The sequence below is a fragment of the Giraffa tippelskirchi genome, chromosome 3, assembly GCF_054371585.1.
Source record: "Giraffa tippelskirchi isolate mGirTip1 chromosome 3, T2T-mGirTip1v1.2.pri, whole genome shotgun sequence".
Lineage (NCBI taxonomy): Eukaryota > Metazoa > Chordata > Mammalia > Artiodactyla > Giraffidae > Giraffa > Giraffa tippelskirchi.
Genome location: NC_137277.1, coordinates 48,656,953 through 48,684,714, shown reverse-complemented (window position 1 = coordinate 48,684,714; position 27,762 = coordinate 48,656,953). Strand labels below are relative to the sequence as shown.

Genomic DNA, 27,762 nt, shown 5'->3' with positions numbered 1-27,762 from the left:
TCAGGCAGGGCTCTTCCTCTTACCTATTGATGCTTCGGGTGCGGGGCGGCAGACCCGGTTACAGCCTTCGCTGACACACTGTCTTCCGGCTCCACAGTCCCGATCTCTGAAGCACTGGGACTCACAGATGCCTGCGAGAGAAGATGCATCAAAAACTGAAGTCTCAGAAGCCCGTACTAGGAAGGGGCTGCAGCAGAGAATAAATGGAATCCTTCTTAAGAGGCAGCATCTGCATTTTATCACTTTAACAAATTATGTAATTTACAAAATGTTTACTATTGCAAAAAAGTTCACAATCTATGTAGAACTTTATAGCTTGAAGACCGCTTTCACAATGTACAGGATTTAACAGAGATGATATTATTCAGAGATGTTGATCCCATATATCTTTTTGTTCCTGATTCTTCCTAGTTTCTGGCTTTCCAATCCCCACCCACAACCACCACCTCATCGAGTCAAAGGCAACCCCTGCTTTGTGGGGAAGGCACACCAGCCTGAAATAAAAAGGCCAGGGCTTGGCAGTGAGTTTTGAATTAGACTTTGTTGAATTAGACAACAGGCTCTGCTGAGAGAGAAAAGATTTTCTTAATTTCAGAAGTGCCTCTTTACTCATGCAAGGCTTAGAAATCTGAGCAGACAGAAGACACTGGAGATGATGTGAGTTCTCATCCCATAGGAAATAGGAAAGTCCTTCTGGTCAGTGAGGAAGAGAGGGTAAGGAAGGGGGTATCAGAAAGGAAGGAGAGGGTGGGGAGGCAGAGGGAGAGGGAGGGAGAAAGAGGAGAAAGGGAGAGAATATTTATGGAAACAAACATTCATAAACTTGACCTTTTTATTTCACTCCTAAGAAATATATTCTACAGGAAACATTTCCACTGATGGACAAAACTATAAAACCACGTTCATTATACCATCCTGGGCAACAGCAAAAAAATGTCAAGCAAATAAAACGACCATCAAAAGGGAACTGGTTAAATGAATTAAAGTAAATGTATTCACTAGTCATCATATAATCCTAAAATTATGAAATCTACCAATGTGGACATGGGAAGGTGTCCACAACTCATGTTAAATTGTAAAAGACATACGTTCATGCAGGGCTTCCCTGGTGGCTCAGACTGTAAAGAATCTGCCTGCAATGCGGGTTCGATCCCTGGGTAGGGAAGATCCCTTGGAGGAGGGCAGGGCAACCCACTCCAGTATTCTTGCCTGGAGAATCCCTGTGAACAGGGGAGCCTGGCGGGCTACAGTTGCAAAGAGTCAGACATGACTGAGTGACTAAGCATAGCACAGCACATATGTCATGCATGATAGGATACTTTATACAAGAGAATAGGATATATGCTAATTTGTGCAACTGGAGGCCACAATAGAGGGCTTATGCTGATTTCACTATGGCTAACAGACAGACCCAGTTTCTCTCTCATTGTCTATGTGGCACAGGTAAGTCTTTTCACTACTATAAGCCTTGGTTTCCTCATCTGTATAACAATATCTGTTACTACTTTACTTCTGAGATGTAAAAGCAACAATCTCAGAACATGCCTGGAAAATAGCAGGAACTCAGAATTTGATGTTTCTTCCCACAGTGACTATGTATCTGTCAAGGAATCAGTTAATGCACAAGGTTGGTAAATCCTTCCAGACACCAAGTATAGTAGACACGGCAAGTCTTCAAACTCAGGTGGAAACTATTATACTCAATAAATTACAAAACAGTTTAATAGCATCACTGAGTTAACTGTATAATCAACCATCATGTGGACTGCCTGACACTTTTAACATAATTACACTGTCCTCATGGGGCAATTTTGAACATTTGAATGGAAACACTTACAAGTGTTCAGATCTCTAGATTGGACTGAAGGCTTGTTAATTGTCCTCCAAACAGAGATCAAGGTGAAAACAGGGGAGGGCCCATGGCAAGGCTGGGATTTCACTGGAGACTTTTGGACTCCGGATATCCTGGTTTTTCACAATCACATGCGAGTGATGCTACCTTTCAATGAAGGGCATCTTCTGAAATGGTGCATATCTGGCTCCCACACTGCCAGGGTCTTTTCCTACCATTTAGTGAGCCCTTGTTATTGTGGCAGTTGTAGGCAAGTGACTCACATCCATGATCTCATTTATTTGTCACAAGATCACGAGGAGATGGGCCTTCTTGATCTCAGTGTACAGAAACCGAGACTCTGGGAGCTTGAGTAACTTCAGTGTACAGAAACCGAGACTCTGGGAGCTTGAGTAACTTCCACAAGACCCCAGAGCTAGAAAAAAGCAGACACAGAATCTGAGACACACAAATCTTTCAAAAGAAAGATTTGAAAAGAAGCTTCCTCGTTACCACTGCCACCTCTCTATAGCACTAACATCTGTGTTCACCCATGAACCAGGATGGGAGGACAGCCCCAGAAAGCTGCTTCTATCAGAAGACCATCTCAGGATGGCGCTGTGGATCCTGACTAAGCGAAGGGAGGGGAGCTGTGGAGGAAGGCAGGCAGCCAGCCAGACGTGGGGAAATCCCACTGGGACAGGGCCCGCTTGGTCCAGTTGGGACTTTGAGAAAAAAGAACAGAGCACAATATGACAGATGCGGGTCCTTTCTATTCAGCATTCTGTGCCTTGAGGAAATGAAAACAGAGAAGTGGGTAAATGGTGACTCTTGTAGAGTTCTTCCTGCAGGGAGGCTGTAGGAAAGTGTTCCGGGTTTTTCAAGTTGAGGACACCAGCTTTGCCATGTATTAACAAGTCACATAACTTTTCTGAGCTTAAATTTCTATGTCTAGGAAATGAGCGTGACATGACAGCTTAAAAAGATATTATGAGGAGCCAAGGCACTCACACTTTCCCCTCATCCACTCCACCCAGGGCTGCCATGTATGGTTTTACAGGTTGTGCACTGTACAATTATGTCTGGTGACAAGATGAGTAGGACTATAATCCATCCCATCTTCATCCTGAAGCCTTCCACCTGGGCACTGCCTCCACCCAGAGAGAAGGGCAATTTTTCCATATGGATAAAGGTATTTGGTCACCAAACTGAGCACCCACTGGACTCTGCCCACTGCAAGAGGCCTTTTTCTCATTCTCCCGAAGGTGACATTTGAGCTAGTGGTGATTTCCATCCATCCTTAGTGGCCCAGCCAAAAGCCAAGAGGATGTCTGTCTGTGCTAATGCTCCTGTCCGACCAAGGGAACCTTGGGGAAGGCACATATCTGGCACTCACTCTTCACTTGTTTCTGGACTACCAATTATTGAGCGCTGACTAAGTGCCAGGCGCCTGGCTACATATTTAGCACAATCTCATTTAATCCTTCGAATGACCCTATGAGATAGGGACTATTATCCTTGTTTTAGGATGAGTAACTTGCAGCCATCTCAGAGCTGGGAAAAGGAGGGGCCAGGGTTTGAATGTGATCTGTGTGACTTCAAGCCTCCTCGTTACCCTCTATTGCTGCAAAGGCTCTCTGGAGCTAGCAGCCGTGTTCTCATGTGAACCGGGACAGTGATGTCAGCCCCAGGACTAGCCTTTCCCATCAGAAGCCCCAGGGCCTCCTGTCCTAGCTCCACGGAGTGGGGCTGTGTGGGTCAGGAGGGGAGTCCCAGGGGAAGCCCCGTCAGCCAGCCAGACGTGGGGAAACACCCGCCCTGGGACAGAGGCAGCTGCTCCAGTTGGCTTTGCAAAGAACAGGACAAGAAGATCTAAGCAGGAAGGAGATGTCCTAAGCGGGCAGCGTGGCCGTGAGAATGAGTCAGAGTGTGGCCAGCAGCTGTCATGCCAGGACTTGTGGCCACTTCATGTAAAGATGCAGGGTGGGTTTTTTCCTTATAGTTTGAATGTGGAGGAAAATACAGGCCACCTGGATAATGTCCCTTTGTTGTTACTTCTTTGGGAGGCAGCGTGATCAGCTGGGAAGTACTCTGGCATTGGGTATGAAGAGACCACCGCTGCTGTTTATTAACTGCCTGACATAGGAGGGGCATATAATCTCCCTGAGGCCCAGTTTCCAAGCACTTGAAATGCGGGTAATAAGATTTGCTTCTTGAAGGTGTAATGAAGATACAATGCAAAAGTGAGGTCTACAGACATTTCTACCTTATCTGCTTTAGCTAGTACTGTGTTGATTGGGGAGGTCATGCAATGGTCAGTGGCAGCCAGCAGATGGCGCCACGGTAGCTCACACTACAGACTTAGCTTCCTAGCCAGGCGCTCCGGCATCGCCCTTCCTGAGGGGGGCGGGGGGGGGGGCCACAGCTGGGGGCGCTGTTAAGGCACCCTTTGGTGTCACTGTCTGCAGTGTAAGCCAGGTGACTTAAGGAAGAGGGTGGGCACAAATCACGGTAAAATGAGAAAGAGTAACAAAATACATTTGGTTCATAAGTTTCCTCATCTGGAAAATGTAGGTGAGATGAATACCTACCTCTTTCATACCTGAAGTTCTCAAGATTAATCAAGAGAACGAACTTTGAAAAGACCTGACACAGAGGGGTTGCAAAATATGGGGTTTTTCCTCTTTTCCTATTCTTTGGGATGCCAACTCATTGCGAAGGATCATTGAAATAATCCCTAAGAGCCGTATTTCATAAACATCACTCGTGTTGTTTTAAAACTGCATGCAGTTTAAAACAATAAACTCATATGAAATTATTATCATTGTCAAACAGTGAAAACTTAAACTATATGCAGCATTTTAAAGTTCATGAAACTTTTTGACCTAAACAATACATCCTTAGAAAAGCAAATTAGCCAAGTATGTTTGAATTAAAAAAACAAACAAACATACATGCCCTTTGAGTCAGCAATATCACTTCCAGGAATGCTTCCTAAGGAAAGAATCAAGTTATACACGTAAAGATTTAGTTCCAAGGGGATCCTTTGATAGAAAAGGATTAGAGAAGTTGAAAAGCCCATTGATTAAGGATTAGCAAGCAAAATGTGGTATATTTACAATAAAAATGCTTTGAAATCTTTAAAAAAAATAAAGTTGTATAACACATGTCCAAGCTTGTGGCAAACTATTCACTACATATTATTGAGTGTTAAAAGATAAAGGAAAATTTAAAAATATATTTGTGGAGGGTGATGCCAGAATTATTTGGCATCATACCCCTGAATATATATGTGGAAGAACATGAATATACATGTAACTCTGTTTATCTCTGGGTAATAACATTATAGGCACATCTTTCATCAATTTGTTCTGTGCAGGCATGCTAAGCTGCTTCAGTCCTGTCCTACTGTTTGCGACCCTGTGGACTGTAGCATGCCTGGCTCCTCTGTCTGTGGGATTCTCCAGGCAAGAATACCACCTCCAGGGTATCTTCCCAATCCAGGGATTGAACCTATGTCTCTTACGTCTCCTGCATTGGCGGGTGGGTTCTTTACTACTAGCACCACCTCGGAAGCACAATTTGTTCTGTAGTTTCTGACTTTTCTGTAGTAAGTATGTTATTCACGTGAAAAATTAAGATTCAGTAGTGGTCTATGGAGAGAGTCTATGAAATTGCTATATGCTTTGACAATCTACCTATTAAAAATCAGGGAGGACAAAGGAAAGAACATACGAAAAGCAGAGTAAGCTTGGTAAATAACTTAACGTGATTCAGGGGAAATGAAAGGATATTGCTTAAAATCAGCTGTTGGGGGCAGAGGCATGGAGAGGAAGGAAAGGAGGAAATTAGCTAATTTTATTATGTCTGTTACTCATAGTAGGAAACCTATAGATGATAATTAAAAAAAGAGGGGGACCAAAGGGAAGACTCTCAAGAGTCCCTTGGATAGCAAGGAGATCAAACCAGTCAATACTAAAGGAAATCAACCCTGAATAGTCATAGAAAGGACTGATGCTGAAGCTGAAGTTCCAACACTTTGGATACCTGATGTGAAGAGTCAACTCATTGGAAAAGACCCTGATGCTGGGAAAGATTGAGGGCAAGAGGAGAAAGGGGTGACAGAGGATGAGATGGTTGGATGGCATGGCCGACTCAATGGACATGAGTTTGAGTAAACTCTGGGAGATAGTGAAGAACAGGGAAGCCTGGCATGCTGCAGTCCATGGGGTTGCGAAGAGTTGGACATGACTCAGCAACTGAACAATAGCAAAGGATAGTACTCTAAGGCCTTGGTATAAGGTAACTATCAGAACAAAAACCATAAAGCTTTCTAAATGCAAAGCATGAAATAAGAGACAGGGAAAAGGAGAGACAGATGACATAAATAAAATAGGTTGTATAATCAATGACTATACAACTGATAAATATATTTACAACAGTAAATAAAATAGCAACCAAAAAAGGTAAGATAAACTTCACGTATCTCTTTCAGATATGTATATAGAAATAATATGTAAAAAAATTATGTCTGGAATTTGCTTAAAAATATCAGGGGATGAAGGGAGGTGGGTGGGATTAGATTTGAAAGAAGGATCACCACATGTTGATAATGGTTGAAGCTAGGTGATCGGTACATGGTCTATCATTCTACAAAGTGTCTGCTTTGTGTGAAGAACTTCCCAAAATAAAAAGTGACCGCTGAAATCTGCTCAGGGACATTCAAAATACCTTAATGAGTAAAAAAATGTGCAATCACTAACATGCTCATATACAGGCAGACAGAGTAAATGTGGAAAGATTAACAATGATGTTTCTCGGGTTGATGATATTGTGGGTGTCATTTATATGATTATATAGTTTTAGCTGTAGAGTATTGTTTTCCAACCATAAATATATATTGGGTGGGGGGAGGGGATAAAAAGAAGAGTTGTCCTTAAAAAGAAGTGCCCAGGCTGAAAAAACCTGACAATTACAGAATGCAATGAGATCATGATGGAAGAGTCCAAAAGATCTCCTTTTCAAAAATATTCTATGATGAAATTCTTCAAAACCATACTCAAGAGTTAATTACTATTGAACAATTGTTGAAAAGTTGAGCAGAACCAAGCATATATTCATGTTAGGACCAGGACATCGGGCAGGGCTCTCAGCCTTACTCGCTTCTGGGGCGGGTGAGCACACGTGGCCACAGCCGTTGCTGATGCACTCCTCTCCTGCTGCACAGTCCCGGTCTTCTCGACACTCCTCCACACAGATACCTTCACGATTAGAAAAGACAGAGCTGAAACACTTAAACTAAATAAATGCTTATAAATGACCATGACATAACAATAGCAGCATACACTTTGATCTAGGATTTTGCTGTTTAAATATGATCCCATATAGAACCTCATCTGACCCTTCCAGCAAATAATAGCTGAGGTATTTGCAGGGGTATTTGGAGTAATGCCTTAGGACTGAAGTCTTTGCAGGAAAGAAAGATGCAAGGAAAGCAGGTTAATGGTAACCCCAATGATCTTCAACTAGTAGGTTTTATTTTTGGTATTTTACAGATGAGGCCTTTGAGAGATTGTCTGATTCTTGGCAGAGCTGGGACTTGAATTCCGGGTTCTTTGCACATGTCCCTTTTTCTATACAATTCAGTGAAATTAACCTTGAATATAGAGTTGAGCCCCTAAAGTTCCAGAAATTATTTCTGATGCAAGTAGAGGATTTACTGCATTCTAATTCCTAAAGAAGGTCTCGATGTGGCTTTTCGATACTCATAGAGACAGAATTTAAAGACGGAGACAGCCCTGGAAGCTGCAGCAAAACCTTTGGCAAAAGAACAACATCTCAACCAACAATCACATCACCACCACCAAGAGAATTCCCACTGGGGGTCCTGCCACAGGGTTGAACTGCTTCTGCCCCCCTCACTATTCCTCTTTCCAGCTCACTTTTATCATCTGTAACTGAGTGACTGATGTACGGCCTGAGCAAGTGAAGAGAGGCTGGACTAGACAAGTGACCCCAGAAAGAGCTGATTATCATAAACATTCCAGTGTGTTTCTCTGGATGACCACACAATTGTGCCAGATCAGATAACGTCATGCACTTAACTCTTGCAGGACAGAGCAGGCTGGAGAAAGTCAGGACTCACCTGCAGTCATCAGCGGGGAGCAGATTCGCCGACAGCCGTCCTGGATGCACTGTTTTCCTCTCCCACAATCCCTGTCTTCACTGCACTCGCTGCCACAGATAGCTGACGAGCGGAAATATGTGGTTAAAAGCTCTTCTCTTACAATCGGAAAATAAATACTTCAAATGCCTTATACAATATCATTCAAAAGCCATCAATTCAGCTTTTCAACAACAAAGGAAACTATAAGCAAGGTGAAAAGACAGCCTTCAGAATGGGAGAAAATAATAGCAAACGAAGCAATGGACAAACAATTAATCTCAAAAATGTACAAGCAACTCCTGCAGCTCAATTCCAGAAAAATAAACTACCCAATGAAAAAGTGGGCCAAAGAACTAAACAGACACTTCTCCAAAGAAGACATACAGATGGCTAACAAACACATGAAAAGATGCTCAACATCACTCATTATCAGAGAAATGCACATCAAAACCACAATGAGGTACCATTTCACGCCCGTCAGAATGGCTGCTATCCAAAAGTCTTCAAGCAATAAATGCTGGAGAGGGTGTGGAGAAAATGGAACCCTCTTACACTGTTGGTGGGAATGCAAACTAGTACAGCCACTATGGAGAACAGTGTCGATATTCCTCAAAAACTGGAAATAGAACTGCCATATGACCCAGCAATCCCACTGCTGGGCATACACACTGAGGAAACCAGAATTGACAGAGACACGTGTACCCCAATGTTCATCGCAGCACTGTTTATAATAGCCAGGACATGGAAGCATCCTAGATGCCCATCAGTAGACGAATGGATAAGGAAGCTGTAGTACATATACACAATGGAATATTACTCAGCCATTAAAAAGAATACATCCAAATCAGTTCTAATGAGGTGGATGAAACTGGAGCCTATTATACAGAGTGAAGTAAGCCAGAAAAACACCAATACAGTATACTAACTCATATATATGGTATTTAGTTAATCGGTTAAGATAACCCTGTATGTGAGACATCAAAAGAGACACAGATAAATAGAACAGTATTATGGACTCTATGGGAGAGGGCGAAGGCGGGATGATATGGGAGAATGGTACTGAAGCATGTAAATTATCATATGTGAAACGAATCGCCAGTCCAGGTTCGAAGAATGATACAGGGTGCTTTGGGCTGGTGCACCAGGATGACCCAGAGGGATGGGCTGGGGAGGGAAGTGAAAGGGGGGTTCTGGAAGGGGAAGATATGTACACCCATGGTGGATTCATGTCAATGTATGGCAAAACAAATACAATCTTGTAAAGTTAAAAAGTAGATAAATAAACTAATTTAAAAACAAAAGCCATCATTTCTCTAGAAATACATCTATCCAGTTCTGTGCAGAAAACTACATGATACGATGAAGAAAAAAGTTTTAACTATCTGATAAATGCAGAGAGATGCCATGTTCATGGATGAAAAGATACAATGTTTTAAAGATATCAGTTTCATTCCCAAACTGAAATTTAATACAGTCCCAGTCAAAATTGTAGAAGGATTTGTCACAAAAATGGATAAGCTGACTCTGGAATTTTATATGAAAGTTCACCAAAATGAACAGTTATCAAGATAAGAATCAAGATAAGTTTAGCAAACTTGCAGGACTGAAATGTGGTTGGATGAACTGGGCTCTCCGTATGAAAAAAATGAAACCTTGTCTCCTACCTCACACCACACAACAAATCTGTTCAAATGAGTTATAGATCTAAGGGAAAGGTAAAGCAATAAAGCTTTTAGAAAATGCTATAAAAGATAGCTTCAAGACCTTGGGATAGGAAAATATTCCTTAAATTTTACAGAAATATTACTGACCATGAAAATAGATAGGTAGATGGAATCTCATTAAAATTATGAACTTTTCTTCATTGAATGACAACATTAAGACAGAGAAAAGAAAAGCCAGATTGAGAGAAAATGCTTGTAACACACACATACAACAAACAATGGATCCAGAATTCCCTACAAGTCAATAGTAACAATTCAAAACCTCAGAGAAAAATGGGGAAAAGGATCGAGCAGACACTTCATAAAGGAGATGATTGGAAGGTGTGAGACAAAAATAACGTCAGATTCTGAGAAGGTGGTTTTAATTGTGCAGGTTGGCATAGTTTTGAACTTTCTAGAATCTCCCAATAAAAACAGAGCAATCAAAATAGCAAAACTCAAAACACATAGCCAACAGATCTGTAGAACCACATATCCCCTCAAACTCCAAAATATGAGTGGGTGAAAGGAGACAAAATACCATCTTCCACCAGACCAATGAGGTGTCTGCATCTGTGCAAAAATCTGAGGAATGCAGTGAGGTGACTGGTGGAGAAGACTGGGGACATCATTCCTACGAGAACTTCCTAAGGAACCCACTAGAGGTTGACTGTCTGCCAACCAAAGTACTAGAGAGATATGAAAATTGGGACCAGTAAGTTCATTAAATACATACGTACAGAAGAATTAAGACTCAATAATGGTTTATGAAGATAGTCTATGAACTATCTGTATGCTGTGAAAATATACCTATTAAATATCAAGAAGGACAAAGGAAAGAACATATGAAAAGCAGAGTAAGCTTGATAAGTACCTTAACAAGATTCAGTGCAAATGCAAGGATACTGCTTAAACTTAACTGCTGGGGATAGGGAATTGGGGAGGAAGGACAAAAGGAAATAAGCTACTTTTATTATGACTATTACTCATAGTAGTAAATCTATAGGCAATAATAAAAAAAGGGCATGGACCACAGAGAGTACTCTAAGGTCTTGATATAAGGTACCTATTACAACAAATACATAAAGATTTCTAAAGGCAAAAATATAATATGAGAGAGGGAAAGGGGTAGATAGGTTGTACACATAAAATAGGTTATATAATGAAAGACTATGTGTCTAATAAATACATCTACAATAGTAAATAAAATAACAACCAAACAGGTAAGAGAAATCTTATACATCACTTTTAGAGATACATATAGAATTAATATGTGATAATATAATGCCTGGAATCTGAAAATAACAGGGATGAGGGGAAGTGGGTGCGATTAGACATGAAGGAAGAAAGACCACACGTTGACAATGGTTGCATGATGGGTACATGGTGTATCACTATACCGATCTGTCTGCTTTGTACATAGATTTCCCATAATAAAAAGTTAAAACTACAACATGTTGAGGGACCATTAAATATCTTAGTGAGTAAAGAATGTGCAATCACTAACATGTCCATACACACGGAGAGATAAGTGTGGAATGACCAACAGTGATGTTTCTCTGGGCAGTGGGAGTGTGGGTACCATTTATTTGTTTCTATAGCTTTGGTTGTAGAGTCCTGCTTTCCTACCATAGATATGTATTTGGAGGGGGAGGATAAAGTGGCTGTGCTCAAAAAATTGAGAAGGACTGAATGCAATGGTACCGTGATGAAGGGGTTCAAAGAACACCCCATCCTTTTAATGTTTTATGTTGAAAACATTCAAAACCATGCTCAAGATAAATTACTATTGAACATTTGTTGAAAGATGGGGAAGGACCAAATCGATAATTCTTTTAAGCCCAGAAATTCGGGCAGAGCTGGCAGCCTTACTTGCTTGTGGGGCTTGTGAGCACACGTGGCCACAGCCATTGCTGATGCATTTCTCTCCTGCCGCACAGTCCTGGTCTTCTCGACACTCCTCCACGCAGATACCTTCACGATTAGAAAAGACTGGGTTGAGATACTACAACTAAATAAATGCTTATAAACAGCCATGGCATAACAATAGCAGCATATACTTAGATCTAGGAAATTTGCTGTTTAAATATGATTTCACATAGAACCTCATAGGACCCTTTCAGCAAATAATAGCTGAGGTATTTGTAGGGGTTTTGGAGTAAGTCCTTAGGACTGAAGTCTTTGTAGGAGAGAAAGATGCAGGGAAAGCAGGTTAATGGTAACCCCAATGATCTTTACAAGTAGGTTTCATTTTTGGTATTTTATAGATGAGGCCTTTGAGAGATTGTCTGGTCCAGGCAGATTTGGGACTGGAATTACGGGTTCTCTGCCTTTAAAGCACATGTCCCTTTTTCTATACAATTCAGTGAAATTAATCTTGAATATAGAGTTGAGCCTCTAAAGGTCCAGAAATTATATCTGATACAAGTAGAGGATTTACTGCATTCTAATCCCTAAAGAAGGTCTCGATGTGGCTTTTTGATACTCATAGAGACAGAATTTAAAGACGGAGGCAGCCCTGGAAGCTGCAGCAAAACCTTTGGCAAAAGAACAACATCTCAACCAACAATCACATCACCACCACCAAGAGACTTCTCACTGGCGGTCCTGCCACAGGGTTGACCTGCTTCTGCCCCCCTCACTATTCCTCTCTTTCCAGCTCACTTTTATCATCTGTAACTGGGTGACTGACGAATGGCCTGAGCAAGTGAAGAGAGGCTAGACTAGACAGGTGACTCCAGAAAGAGCTGATTATCATAAACATTCCAGTGTGTTTCTCTGGATGACCACACAATTATGCCAGATCAGATAACGTCATGCACTTAACTCTTGCAGGACAGAGCAGGCTGGAGAAAGTCAGGACTCACCTGCAGTCATCAGCGGGGAGCAGATTCGCCGACAGCCGTCCTGGATGCACTGTTTTCCTCTCCCACAATCCCTGTCTTCACTGCACTCGCTGCTACAGATAGCTGATGAGCGGAAATATGTGGTTAAAAGCTCTTCTCTTACAATCGGAAAATAAATACTTCAAATGCCTTTACAATATCATTCAAAAGCTATCAATTCCCTAGAAACACATCTATCCAGTATGTACAGAAAGCTACACGATACGACAAAAAAGTTTTAACTACCTGAAAAATGCAGAGAGATGCCATGTTCATGGATGAAAAGATACAGTGTTTTAAAGATATCAGTTTTGTTCCCAAACTGAAATTTAATACAGTCGCAATCAAAATTGTAGAAGGATTTGTCAGAAAAATGGATAAGCTGACTCTGAAATTTTATGCAAAAGTTCACCAAAACGAACAATTATCAAGATAAGAATCAAGATAAGTTTAGCAAACTTGCAGGACTGAAATGTGGTTGGATGAACTGGACTCTCCATATCAAAAAAATGAAACCTTGTCTCCTACCTCACACCACACAACAAATCTGTTCAAGTGAGTTATAGATCTAAGGGAAAGGTAAAGCAATAAAGCTTCTAGAAAATGCTATAAAAGATAGCTTTAAGACCTTGGGATAGGCAAGTATTTCTTAAACTTTGCAGAAATATTATTGAGCATTAAAATAGCTGGGTGGAAAACATTTAATAGGTATATTGTCACAGTATACAGATAGTTCAAAGACTGTCTTCACAGAACATTATTGAGTCTTAATTCTTCTGTAAGTATGTATTTAATGACCTTACTAGTCCCAGTTTTCATATCTCTCCAGTACTTTGGCTGGCTGACAGTCAACCTCTAGTGGGTTCACTGAATGACAACACTAAGACAGAGCAAAGAAAAGCCTGATTGAGAGAAAATGTTTATAATTCACACATACAACAAACAATTTGGATTGGGAATTCCTTACAAGTCAATAGTAACATTCATAAACTAAGAGAAAAATGGGGAACGGATTGAGCAGACACTTCATAAAGGAGATGATTCGAAATTGTGAGACAAAAATAACGTCAGATTCTGAGAAGATGGTTTTAATTGTGCAGGTTGGCATAGTTCTTGAACTTTCTAAAATCTCCCCATAAAAACAGAGCAATCAAAATAGCAAAACACATAGATAACAGATCTGTAGAACCACATATCCCCTCAAACTCCAAAATATGAGTGGGTGAAAGGAGACAAAACATCATCTTCCACCAGACCAATGAGGTGTCTGCATCTGTGCAGAAATCTGAGGAAAGCAATGAGGTGACTGGTGGAGAAGACTGGGGACATCATTCCTACGAGAGCTTCCTAAGGAACCCACTAGAGGCTGACTGTCCGCCAACCAAATTACTAGAGAGATACGAAAATTGGGACCAGTAAGTTCATTAATACATACGTACAGAAGAATTAAGACTCAGTAATGGTTTATGAAGACAGTCTATGAACTATCTATATGCTGTGACAATATACCTATTAAATATCATGAAGGACAAAGGAAAGAACATATGAAAAGCAGAGTAAGCTTGATAAGTACCTTAACAAGATTCAGTGCAAATGCAAGGATATTGCTTAAACTTAACTGCTGGGGATAGGGAACTGGGGAGGAAGGACAAAAGGAAATAAGCTAGTTTTATTATGACTATTACTCATCGTAGTAAGTCTATAGGCAATAATAAAAAAGGGCATGGGCCACAGATAGTACTCTAAGGTCTTGATATAAGGTACCTATTACAACAAAAAACATAAGCTTTCTAAATGCAAAACATATAATAAGAGAGAGGGAAAGGGGTAGATAGGTTACACAAATAAAATAGTTTATATAATGAAAGACTATGTGTCTAATAAATACATCTACAATAGTAAATAAAATAACAACCAAACAGGTAAGAGAAACCTTATACATCACTTTTGGAGATACATATAGAATTAATATGTGATAATATAATGCCTGGAATCTGAAAATAACAGGGATGAGGGGAAGTGGGTGCGATTAGACATGAAGGAAGAAAGACCACACGTTGACAATGGTTGCGTGATGGGTACATGGTGTATTACTATGCCAATCTGTCTGCTTTGTACATAGATTTCCCATAATAAAAAGCTAAAACTAAAACATGTTGAGGGACCATTAAATATCTTAATGAGTAAAAAATGTGCTATCACTAACATGTCCATACAGACGGAGAGAGTAAGTATGGAATGACCAACAGTGATGTTTCTCTGGGCAGTGGGAGTGTGGGTACCATTTATTTGTTTCTATAGCTTTGGTTGTAGAGTCCTGCTTTCCTACCATAGATATGTATTTGGAGGGGGAGGATAAAGTGGCTGTGCTCAAAAAATTGAGAAGGACTGAATGCAATGGTACCGTGATGAAGGGGTTCAAAGAACACCCCATCCTTTTAATGTTTTATGTTGAAAACATTCAAAACCATGCTCAAGATAAATTACTATTGAACATTTGTTGAAAGATGGGGAAGGACCAAATCGATAATTCTTTTAAGCCCAGGACTTCGGGCAGAGCTGGCAGCCTTACTCGCTTGTGGGGCTTGTGAGCACACGTGGCCACAGCCATTGCTGATGCACTTCTCTCCTGCCGCACAGTCCTGGTCTTCTCGACACTCCTCCACGCAGATACCTTCACGATTAGAAAAGACTGGGTTGAGACACTACAACTAAATAAATACTTATAAACAGCCATGGCATAACAATAGCAGCATATACTTAACTCTTGGACTTCGCTGTTTAAATATGATTTCACATAGAACCTCATAGGACCCTTTCAGCAAATAATAGCTGAGGTATTTGTAGGGGTTTTGGAGTAAGTTCTTAGGACTGAAGTCTTTGTAGGAGAGAAAGATGCAAGGAAAGCAGGTTAATGGTAACCCCAATGATCTTTACCAGTAGGTTTTATTTTTGGTATTTTATAGATGAGGCCTTTGAGAGATTCTCTGGTCCAGGCAGATTTGGGACTTGAATTTCGGGTTCTCTGCCTTTAAAGCACATGTCCCTTTTTCTATACAATTCAGTGAAATTAACCTTGAATATAGAGTTGAGCCCCTAAAGGTCCAGAAATTATTTCTGACGCAACTAGAGGATTTACTGGATTCTAATCCCTAAAGAAGGTCTCGATGTGGCTTTTCGATACTCATAGAGACAGAATTTAAAGACGGAGGCAGCCCTGGAAGCTGCAGCAAAACCTTTGGCAAAAGAACAACATCTCAACCAACAATCACATCACCACCACCAAGAGACTTCTCACTGGTGGTCCTGCCACAGGGTTGACCTGATTCTGCCCCCCTCACTATTCCTCTCTTTCCAGCTCACTTTTATCATCTGTAACTGGGTGACTGATGTATGACCTGAGCAAATGAAGAGAGGCTGGACTAGACAGGTGACTCCAGAAAGAGCTGATTATCATAAACATTCCAGTGTGTTTCTCTGGATGATCACACAATTATGCCAGATCAGATAACGTCATGCACTTAACTCTTGCAGGACAGAGCAGGCTGGAGAAAGTCAGGACTCACCTGCAGTCATCAGCCGGGAGCAGATTCGCCGACAGCCGTCCTGGATGCACTGTTTTCCTCTCCCACAATCCCTGTCTTCACTGCACTCGCTGCTACAGATAGCTGATGAGTGGAAATATGTGGTTAAAAGCTCTTCTCTTACAATCGGAAAATAAATACTTCAAATGCCTTTACAATATCATTCAAAAGCTATCAATTCCCTAGAAACACATCTATCCAGTATGTATAGAAAGCTACACGATACGAGAAAAAAGTTTTAACTATCTGATAAATGCAGAGAGATGCCATGTTCATGGATGAAAAGATACAGTGTTTTAAAGATATCAGTTTCATTCCCAAACTGAAATTTAATACAGTGGCAGTCAAAATTGTAGAAGGATTTGTCACAAAAATGGATAAGCTGACTCTGAAATTTTATGCAAATGTTCACCAAAACAAACAATTATCACGAAAAGAATCAAGATAAGTTTAGCAAACTTGCAGGACTGAAATGTGTTTGGATGAACTGGGCTCTCCGTACAAAAAAAATGAAACCTTGTCTCCTACCTCACACCACACAACAAATCTGTTCAAGTGAGTTATAGATCTAAGGGAAAGGTAAAGCAATAAATCTTCTAGAAAATGCTATAAAAGATAGCTTCAAGTCCTTGGGATAGGCAAGTATTTCTTAAACTTTGCAGAAATATTACTGAGCATTAAATAGATGGGTGGAAAACATTCAATAGGTATATTGTCACAGCATATAGATAGTTCAAAGACTGTCTTCACAGAATATTATTGAGTGTTAATTCTTCTGTAAGTACGTATTTAATGACCTTACTAGTCCCAATTTTCATATCTCTCCAGTATTTTGGTTGGCTGACAGTCAACCTCTAGTGGGTTCACTGAATGACAACATTAAGACAGAGCAAAGAAAAGCCTGACTGAGAGAAAATGTTTATAATACACACATACAACAAACAATTTGGATTGGGAATTCCTTACAAGTCAATAGTAACAATTCATAAACTAAGAGAAAAATGGGGAACGGATGGAGCAGACACTTCATAAAGGAGATGATTCGAAATTGTGAGACAAAAATAATGTCAGATTCTGAGAAGATGGTTTTTATTGTGCATGTTGGCATCGTTTTTGAACTTTCTAGAATCTCCCCATAACAACAGAGCAATCAAAATAGCAAAACACATAGATAACAGATCTGTAGAACCACATATCCCCTCAAACTCCAAAATATGAGTGGGTGAAAGGAGACAAAATACCATCTTCCACCAGACCAATGAGGTGTCTGCATCTGTGCAAAAATCTGAGGAAAGCAATGAGGTGTCTGGTGGAGAAGACTGGGGACATCATTCCTACGAGAACTTCCTAAGGAACCCACTAGAGGTTGACCCTCTGCCAACCAAAGTACTAGAGAGATACGAAAATTGGGACCAGTAAGTTCATTAAATACATACTTACAGAAGAATGAAGTCTCAGTAATGGTTTATGAAGACAGTCTATGAAATATCTATATGCTGTGACAATATACCTGTTAAGTATCATGAAGGACAAAGGAAAGAACATATGAAAAGCAGAGTAAGCTTGATAAGTACCTTAACAAGATTCAGTGCAAATGCAAGGATATTGCTTAAACTTAACTGCTGGGGATAGGGAATTGGGGAGGAAGGAAAGAAAGAAATGAGCTATTTTTACTATTTACTATTTACTGATGCTATAGTATTATTTACTATTAGTCATAGTAGGAGATTTATAGGCAATAATAAAAAAAGGTGGGGACCATGAGTAGTACTCTAAGGTCTTGATATAAGGTACCTATTAGAACAAAAAACATAAAGCTTTCTAAATGCAGAACTTATAATAAGAGAAAGGGAAACGGATAGACAGGTTGCACAAAGAGAATAGGTTATATAATGAAAGACTAAGTGTCTAATAAATACATCTACAACAGTAAATAAAATAACAACCAAACAGTTAAGATAAACCTTATACATCTCTTTTGGAGAGACATGTAGAATACATGTAGAATGTGATAAAATAATGCCTGAAATCTGAAAATAACAGGGATGGAGGAAGTGAGTGGGAATAGACATGAAGGAAGAATGACCACATGTTGATAATGGTTGGGTGATGGGTACATTGTGTATCATTATTCCAGTCTGTCTGCTTTGTACATAGATTTCCCATAATAAAAAGTTAAAACTAAAATGTGCTGAGGGATGGCTAAATATCTTAATGAGTAAAAAATGGGCAATCACTATCATGTCCACACACACGGACAGAGTAAGTATGGAATAACCAACAATGATGTTTCTTTGGGCAATGGAAGTGTGAGTATCATTTATTTGTTTCTATAGCTTTGGTTATAGAGTCTTGCTTTCCCACCATAGATACATATTTGGGGGGGATAAAGTGACTGTGCTGGAAAAAACTGAGAAGGACTGAATACAATGATACCGTGATGAAAGGGTTCAAAGAACACCCCATCCTTTTAATGTTTTATGTTGAAAACATTCAAAACCATGCTCAAGATAAATTGCTATTGAACATTTGTTGAAAGGTTGGGAAGGACCAAGTACATAATCGTTTTAAGCCCAGTAATTCGGGCAGAGCTGGCAGCCTTACTTGCTTGTGCAGCTTGTGAGCATATGTGGCCACAGCCATTGCTGATGCATTTCTCTCCTGCCGCACAGTCCTGGTCTTCTCGACACTCCTCCACGCAGATACCTTCACGATTAGAAAAGACTGGGTTGAGACACTTAAATACCATGAATATTTATCTTATAAATGACCATGGCCTAATAATATCAGGATACACTTTGATCTAGGTCTTCACTGTTTAAACATGATCTCTCATAGAACCTCATCTCACCCTTCCATCAAATAATATCTGAAGTATTTGCAGGAATATTTGGATTTGAATTCAGGGACATTTCCTTTTAAAGCACATGTCCCTTTTGCTATACAACTCAGTGAAATTTACCTTGAATACAGAGTAGAGCCCCTGAAGGTCAAGAAATTATTTCAGATGGAAGTAGAGAATTTATTGGATTCTGATCCCTGAAGAAGGTCTCAGTGTGGCTCTTTGATACTCCTAGAGCCAGAGTTTAAAGATGGAGGCAACCCTGGAAGCTGATCAAAGACTTGCCAAAAGAATAACACCTCCACCATGAATCACATCACCACCACCAAGGGAATTCTCACTGTGGTTCCTGCCATGGGGTTGACCTGCCTCTGCCATCCACATTATGAATCTCTTCCAATCTCACTTTTATACTCTGTAAATGGAGGTTGTCTGGTGTTGCGGTTTGAGCAAGTCAAGAGAGGCCAGACTAGATGAGTGACTCCCAAATGTGGCTGATGATGACAATCATCTTTAAAATGAACTATGAATAGTAGGACCTGTTCAGATCTAATTACTCAGGTTTTCCAGGGTTGAGCCTATACATGTATATTTTAATGAGGGCTCCAGCTGATGTTGATGCTGAGATGGACTAGAGATTCTTCCAGAGCCAGTATGTCTGACATTTTAGGATTTCATCAGCTTTTGCCAGTTTGTGGATGAAGGTTGGGGACCACAACTCTTTGTCAATATCCAACCATTCATTCATTTGCTCATGGTTCATTTACTCATTCATTCATTCCCTTGTTTCTAATTAATTAGCTTATTCCAAGAAAAATATCAATTCATTGTAAGGAACAGGACTAGATGTTTCAGGAAATTGGGATGTTTAGTTTTCATATCAACAGGGCAGATTGAAAGTAGGATGGGAAATCAAGTTTGCTCTGAAATAACAACAGTTCACAGCACTATGCATGTTTAATAGTAAGTGACATGAGAAAGGGACTGCAAAGAGTAGATAGGAGTGGTTTAGTGATTACTGTGCTAGAGAATTAGCTGGAATTTGAACTCACAAATATAGTCATACACATTGACAAAGACCATCCAATGGGTAAAGAATGGTCTTTTCAATAAATGGTGCTGAGAAAATGGACATCCACACACAAAAGAATAAATTGAGATTACTGCCTCAAATCATATGTATACATACATACCCATAGTATGGGCTTCCCTAGTGGCTCAGACAGTAAAGAATCTGCCTGCAATGCAAGAGACCTGGACTCAATCCCTGGGTCGGGAAGATCCCCTGGAGGAGGGAATGGCTACCCATTCCAGTATTCTTGCCTGGAGTATTCCATGGACAGAGGAGCCTGTTGGACTATAGTCCATGGGGTTGCAAAGAGTCAGACATGACTGAGTGAGTAACACACACCCATACAGTATACACACACATATACAAAAATTCACTCAAAATGGATCAAAGACCTAAATGTAAGAGTTAAAACTATAAAGCTCGTAGGAGGAAACATAGGTGTAAATCTTTGTGACCTTGGATTGGACAATGTTTTCTTAAATATGACACCCAAAACAAAAGCAAAAAAAGAGGCATATAAGTTGGCCTTCAAATTATTAAAATCTCTTGTGCGTTAAAGAACACTGTCAAGAAAATGGAAAGAAAATCTACAGAGTGGGAGGAAATATTTGCAAATTATATGTCTGATAAAGGTCAAATATCTAAAACATGCTTCTAAGGTATCTCAGTGGTGAAGAATCTGACTACAATGCAGGAGACATGGGTTGGTTCCCTTAGGCAGATCCCTTGGAGAAGGAAATGGCAATCCACCCTAGTATTCTTGCCTTGAAAATCCCATGAACAGTGGAGCCTGGTGGGCTATAGTCCATGCAGTTGCAAAAGGGTCGGACACATCTTAGCAACTAAACAATGACAACAATCCAGAATGTATAATGAATTTCTACAACTCAGCAAGAAAAGGACAAACACTCCCATCTTGCAAAGGGAGGGCTTGAATAGACATTCCTTGAACAGATCATATACAAATGAACATGAAGCATATGAAAAAGCACTCAACATCATTAATCACTAGCAAAATGCAAATTGAAACCACAATGAGGTAGCACAGTAAGATATCCCACAATCACTATGATGGCTATAACTAATAGTCAGGTGTCAACAAGTGTTGGAAAGGATGTGGGAGGGATGAAAATTCTCACAGCTTGATGTTGGGTAAACTGGTGCAGGCTCTGTGGAAAACAGAGCTTGGCAGTTCCTCAAGAAATTAATCATAGCCTTGCCACATGACTCAGCTATTCTACTCCTTGCAAATCCACCCAAGGGAACTGAAAGCATGTTCACACAAAAATTTATACGCAAATGCTCACAGCAGCATGACTTGCTTACTAGCTACAAAGTAGAAATAACACACGTGTCCATCAACTGATGAATGTATAAATCATACCTGGTAGAGCTATACGATCCAGCCATAAAAAGGAATGGAGTACTGATAGATGCTACAATTTAGATAAACTTTGAAAATGTTGAAGAAGCCAGACACAAAAGCCCACATTATTATATAATTTCCTTTACATGAAATATCTAGAATAGAAAAATGCTTCGAAGATGAAAAGTGGATTAGAGGGGGGTGGGGGTAGGAAAGAACGGGGGGTTTGACAATGGGTATGGGCTTTCTTTAGGGGGTGATGAATGGTCTGCAATTAGATTGTGGTGATGGCTGCACAACGTTGTGAATATATTAAAAACCACTGAGCGGTACACCTTAAAATGGTAAATTTTATCTCAGTAAACACACACAAGCAAACACAGAGCTGGAGATCTCAGAGAGTCTGATTTAATTGGTCCAGCCGAGGGTCTTGGCATTGGTCTTTTTAATACACTTCTGGGGTGATTCTAAAGTATTGGCAGAGCCTCTTCCTACCCAAAATGTGGTCTGTAGGCCAGCGTCATAGCATCACTTAGAAGCTTGTTAAGAATGCAGAACTTTGGACCCCATCCCAGACCTGAATCACAGTCTGCAGTTTAACAGGATCCTTGGGTAATTCCTGTCCTATTAAAGTTTGAGAACTACTGCACTAGTCTAGAAGAACTGAGTGTGCTCATTATGTTTATGATGGAAATAGTACAATGGGGCTTTCAAGGATTAAGGAGATTTCCACAGTCTGGGGTGGGGGAGGTTGTCACATAAGAGAACATATTTGCATTTTGAGGAAGTCAGTTGCCTGATTAGAGCTGCAATTTGGGAAGAACAATCTCACATTCAAGCATAGAGTTGGCTGGAATTCAACACACAACATGTGTTTTAGAGGAGAGAGAGTTTCAAGAGTATTGCAAGGGTCCAGGTATGTAACTGGGGTGGTGGCAATCAGATTGCAAAGGCTGTAAGAGAAACTGTGAAAGAAGATTTGACAAAGTCTGGTCATTGATTATATGGGGGGAGCAAGACAGCCAGAGAAATCATCTTTGGCTGTGGAAATGTAGGAAAAGAAAGTCAAAGGACGGAAAAGGAAGAGCAAAGAGAGAAGCCATGAGAGAGGGTTTCAGATTGAAAATTCATCAACAATGTCAGATCCTTCCGAGATACCAAGGAGGTTGACTATTGAAGAAAATTATTAGATTGTCTGTCAACCAGGAAGATACTGATGCTTTGGGAGAGAGAAGTGGGGGGATAACTGATGGGGGGAGATGTTGGTGGTGATTGTAGTGGTGGTGGTGGTTGAAGCGATATTAGAAGGGCTCAGGTGTGATTGGTAACTGTCAAGAAAGACAGAAAACAGAAGTGGGTTCAGAAGCATGTTTCTCAACAATGCAGCAATGTATTTGTTGGTAGGTAGAAGCAAATGGAGAGAAGAAGGTAGAGACTCTGGGAAAAGACCCAGAAGCTGATGGAGCAGAGCCAGAGGAGAAGGTGAGGGCAGTGCAAATGGAGAGATTGGCCTTTGGAGAAAGGGAGAGAGGAGGTCGACGGACACAGAGGGATGCTGGCATGGGACTCGTGGGGAAAATTAAAGTGTGCCCCAGCGTCTCCTTATGTGGACTGTTCTCCATGTCTACCCATCCCCGCACCATCCCCTCTTTAGACTGCACATGACAGTCCTAGATTTCCCACTTTCTGACTCTCTTGCTCTGAAAGGTGGGATGAGACTTACCGATTGCCTGGAGCCTAGTGTTGAGGGTGAGGAAGATGGCCAGGAGGAAGAGGCCTCCCAACTTCATGTTGCTAGTTGAGGACATCGTGTGCAGACGACGCAGCAAGGCCCAGGCAGCTGAGATTTATATGCTTCTGGACAGAGAGCCTGGCCTGCTTTCAAGGCCACCACTGGTGTTTAGGAAAGTTGAAACTTGGACCTCTGCCAAGCAGCTGACTTTGCTGGAAAAAAAAGAACAACAACAACAAAAACCTCAAAAACTCTGTGTGGTGTTGGCAATGTTTGTTTTCCAAGCAAGTTCTTTGAGACACAGTTCTTAGTGTAACTAAAAAATAATAATCTATCAGATGAGAAAGCGAGAGATGTGAGGGCAGGCGAAGAAGACAGTGATAGAAGATAGATGAATATAGATAAACAGATAGACAGGTAGACAGATATACAGAAGCCATGCCGTGCCACGTGGCTTCAGTCGTGTCCGACTCTTTGTTGCCCCATGGACTGTAGCCAGCCAGGCTCCTCTGTCCATGGGATTCTCCAGGCGAGAATACTGGAGCGAGTTGCCATTTTCTCCTCCAGGAGATCTTCCCAATGCAGGGATGGAACCAGAGTCTCACGCACTGCAGGCAGATTCTTTAGCATATGAGCCACCACAGAAGCTCATAGATAGAAGAGGTGACTCAACAACCTTTGTGTGCAAGATGCTTTCCTCTTTAAACACCACAACTGAGGTACCACAAGGTTAAATAGCTTGCTTGAGGTTACAGAGCTACTAAATGGGGTTCAGACTCAGATATTATTGGCTTCATGTTTCATGACTCCTTTCCTATAACCCCCTGTCTCTGCATTGCACCTGGGTCTAAATATTGCATTGCATTGTATGATACTGTTAAGGGACACACCTTTCTCCTTCTTCCCTAAAGGCGGTGCTAAATATTTGTGGATCTATATGCTTGTAGATGTATGTGGTTGTGGATTGATAGATGCATGAGAGTGCATAAAAATTGTGGAACAATACCCTCTCAAGTAGTACCAGCACTCACCTTCTCTTAGGAATAACAGAGTGAGTTGGGGGATTTAGGTACTCAAGGAGTCTTTAGTGTCAACTGAAATAAGACGAAGGTAAGGAGGATACATTGACGTATTACTTGTATAATTAACAATGAATGATGGAATAAAGAAAAACTACCTAAAATACGGAGACTGGATTGGAGAGTTGCACAACTAGTGTCAGGAAGTGCTGTTAGGAGGGCTTATTAAACATATCATATTGCAACATAGAGAAAGATATCTATCCAATCTATCTCCCATACCCCTGACTTCCCCTAAACTCTTTGATACGGTGTTTACCCTACAGGACTTAAGAATCCACCAATTAGTGCTCCTCTTGATGCTGGGAGAGAGATGAGCAAACCTGTCCCTGGATGCCAAGCCCTCTTTCTTCAGTCTGGGTGCCTCTGAAAGGCATTTACTCTCTCTTTTCACCTTCACAAATCCAGAAGAAATAAAATTGGAATCCTATTTGTGCAATCAGTCGAAAAAACAGCTGAGCCAAGTCTCATGCATAAACAAGTTTTGGCTTTCCCCTCTTGCCCCAGCTGTCCTGCACAGAAAGTACCACAGTGGGGTCAGAATGCTTCAGCTTTTGCTTTCTTTATCTGGGAAGATGGGACACTGGGGAGATCAAAACCCAGATGCTTATTCTAGTAAATCACATGGTTGTAAATCAGCGCAAACTCCTCTCCGCTTTCAATTTCTCTTTCTAACTCCTTCAATATCTTGAAGTACCCTCTCTCTGATCTCTGTCAATAGCATCTACTAGCAATACCTACACTGTTGGAGACACTTATGGACTTTATGCTTCCCTGCACCAAAGTACCACCCAGCGGGGATGGGTTCCACCATAAATTCATGATCAACAGCTTCAACGATGCCCTGCAATTTTAGTACAATTTCAACACAAGCTCCCACTCTTCATAAAGTGAAGCGAAGTGAAAGTCACTCAGTCGTGTCCAACTCTTTGTGACCTCATGGACTATATAGTCCATGGAATTCTCCAGACCAGACCTTTCCTTTCTCCAGGGGATCTTCCCAACCCAGGGATCAAACCCAGGTCTCCCGCATTGCAGGTGGATTCTTTACCAGCTGAGGCACAAGGGAAGCCCATTCTTTATCAGGATTATTGAAAATCTCGTCCATGCTTCTCAAACCTCAGTCTCTTCCAGTCCTTCATACTCAGCAGTTGACCTTGACTCCTCCTTTACAGGAAAAAAATTTAAACTATTAAATCAGTTTCTTTAGGAGATATAGGACACTTAATAACAAAGTGCCTCTGTTGAGATACCTTTTGGTGAACAGTTTTCCCACCCCTATAGGGTGGATTTCTGCAGGTTCTGTGGGTGCAGCACCAAACTGACCATGATTCCATGAATGTGATCTTGCCTTCTCCAAGAAGGTCCACATCTCATCCCTGGGGGTAAGGATGCCTCGGGCACTCTATCTTAGTCCTAAAGTTAGTGGCTGTTTCTTATATCTGCCACCCTCATACTCTTTAGAATTCTCTTTACTCCTGCTAGTCAATCCCTCAGTCAACAAAAGAGTCTAATATGCAGTACTTGGGTGCAGTCTCAAAAACAACAGAATGATCTCTGTTTGTTTCCAAGGCAAACCATTCAACATCAGAGTAATCTAAGGTAATGCCTCAACTACTGATGCCAAAGAAACTGAAGTTGACCAGTTCTATGAAGACCTATAACACCTTCTAGAACTAACACTAAAAAAAAAAATGTCCTTTTTATCACAGGAGATTGGAATGCTAAAGTAGGAAATCAAGAGATACCTGGGATAACAGGCAAATTTGGCATTGAAATATAAAATGAAGCAGGGCAAAGGCCAACAGTTTTGTCAAGAGACCATGCTTATCATAGCAAACACAATTTTCCAACCACACAAGAGATGACTCTATGTATGGACATCACTAGATATCTGGTCAACATGAAAATCAGATTGACTATATTCTTTGTAGTTAAAGATGGAGAAACTCCACACAATCAATAAATACAAGTTCAATTCAGTCAGTTCAGTTCAGTCGCTCAGTCATGTCCGACTCTTTGCGACCCCATGAACTGCAGCACATCAGGCCTCCCTGTCCATCACCAACTCGCGGAGTTTACCCAAACCCATGTCCATCGAGTCGGTGATGCCATCCAACCATCTCATCCTCTGTCGTCCCCTTCTCCTCCTGCCCCTAATCCTTCCCAGCATCAGGGTCTTTTCCAATGAGTCAACTCTTCGCATGAGGTGGCCAAAGCATTGGAGTTTCAGCTTCAACATTAGTCCTTCCAATGAACACCCAGGACGGATCTCCTTTAGGATGGACTGGTTGCATCTCCTTGCAGTCCAAGGGACTCTCAAGACTCTTCTCCAACACCACAGTTCAAAAGCATCAATTCTGCAGCACTCAGCTTTCTTCACCGTCCAACTCTCACATCCATACATGACCACTGGAAAAACCATAGCCTTGACTAGACGGACCTTTGTTGGCAAAGTAATGCCTCTGCTTTTAAATATGCTATCAAGGTTGGTCATAACTTTCCTTCCAAGGAGTAAGCGTCTTTTAACTTCATGGCTGCAATCACCATCTGCAGTGATTTTGGAGCCCCCCAAAATAAAGTCTGCCACTGTTTCCACTGTTTCCCCATCTATTTGCCGTGAAGTGATGGGACCGGATACCATGATCTTAGTTTTCTGAATGTTGAGCTTTAAGCCAGGTTTTTCACCCTCCTCTTTCACTTTCATCAAGAGGCTCTTTAGTTCTTCTTCACTTTCTGCCATAAGGGTGGTGTCATCTGCATATCTGAGGTTATTGATATTTCTCCTGGCAATCTTGATTCCAGCTTGTGTTTCTTCCAGCCCAGCTTTTCTCATGATGTACTCTGCATATAAGTTAAATAAGCAGGGTGACAATATACAGCCTTGATGTACTCCTTTTCCTATCTGGACCCAGTCTGTTGTTCCATGTCCAGTTCTAACTGTTGCTTCCTCACCTGCATACAGGTTTCTCAAGAGACAGGTCAGATGGTCTGGTATTCCCATCTCTTTCAGAATTTCCCACAGTTTATTGTGATCCACACAGTCAAAGGCTTTGGCATAGTCAATAAAGCAGAAATAGATGTTTTTCTGGGACTCTCTTGCTTTTTCGATGATCCAGGGGATGTTGGCAATTTGATTTCTGGTTCCTCTGCCTTTTCTAAAACCAGCTTGAACATCTAGAAGTTCACAGTTCACGTATTGCTGAAGCCTGGCTTGGAGAATTTTGAGCATTACTTTATTAGCGTGTGAGATGAGTGCAATTGTGCGGTAGTTTGAGCATTCTTTGGCATTGCCTTTCTTTGGGATTAGAATGAAAACTGACCTTTTCCAGTCCTGTGGCCACTGCTGAGTTTTCCAGATTTGCTGGCATATTGAATGCAGCACTTTCACAGCATCATCTTTCACGATTTGAAATAGCTCAACGGGAATTCCATCACCTCCACTAGCTTTGTTCGTAGTGATGCTTTCTAAAGCCCACTTGACTTCACATTCCAGGATGTC

The 27,762-nt window shown here is 41.0% G+C and overlaps 1 protein-coding gene across 2 annotated transcripts in view; it reads right to left on the bottom strand.

Moving 5' to 3' along the window:
• Nucleotides 1-23,273, bottom strand: part of LOC145543327 (uncharacterized) — a 32,457-nt gene extending 9,184 nt beyond the window's left edge. For both annotated transcript variants that reach the window (XM_081584492.1, XM_081584493.1), the window contains exons 1-9: nt 23,173-23,273; nt 18,774-18,875; nt 16,152-16,253; nt 15,158-15,259; nt 12,568-12,669; nt 11,573-11,674; nt 7,977-8,078; nt 6,991-7,092; nt 24-131 (exon numbers count right to left, since the gene is read on the bottom strand). In XM_081584492.1, the coding sequence (XP_081440618.1) occupies nt 24-131; nt 6,991-7,092; nt 7,977-8,078; nt 11,573-11,674; nt 12,568-12,669; nt 15,158-15,259; nt 16,152-16,253; nt 18,774-18,875; nt 23,173-23,257 (907 nt within the window). In that variant the 5' untranslated portion in view covers nt 23,258-23,273. The remainder of the gene's footprint in view (nt 1-23; nt 132-6,990; nt 7,093-7,976; nt 8,079-11,572; nt 11,675-12,567; nt 12,670-15,157; nt 15,260-16,151; nt 16,254-18,773; nt 18,876-23,172) is intronic.
• Between the last annotated feature and the right edge of the window lie 4,489 nt (nt 23,274-27,762).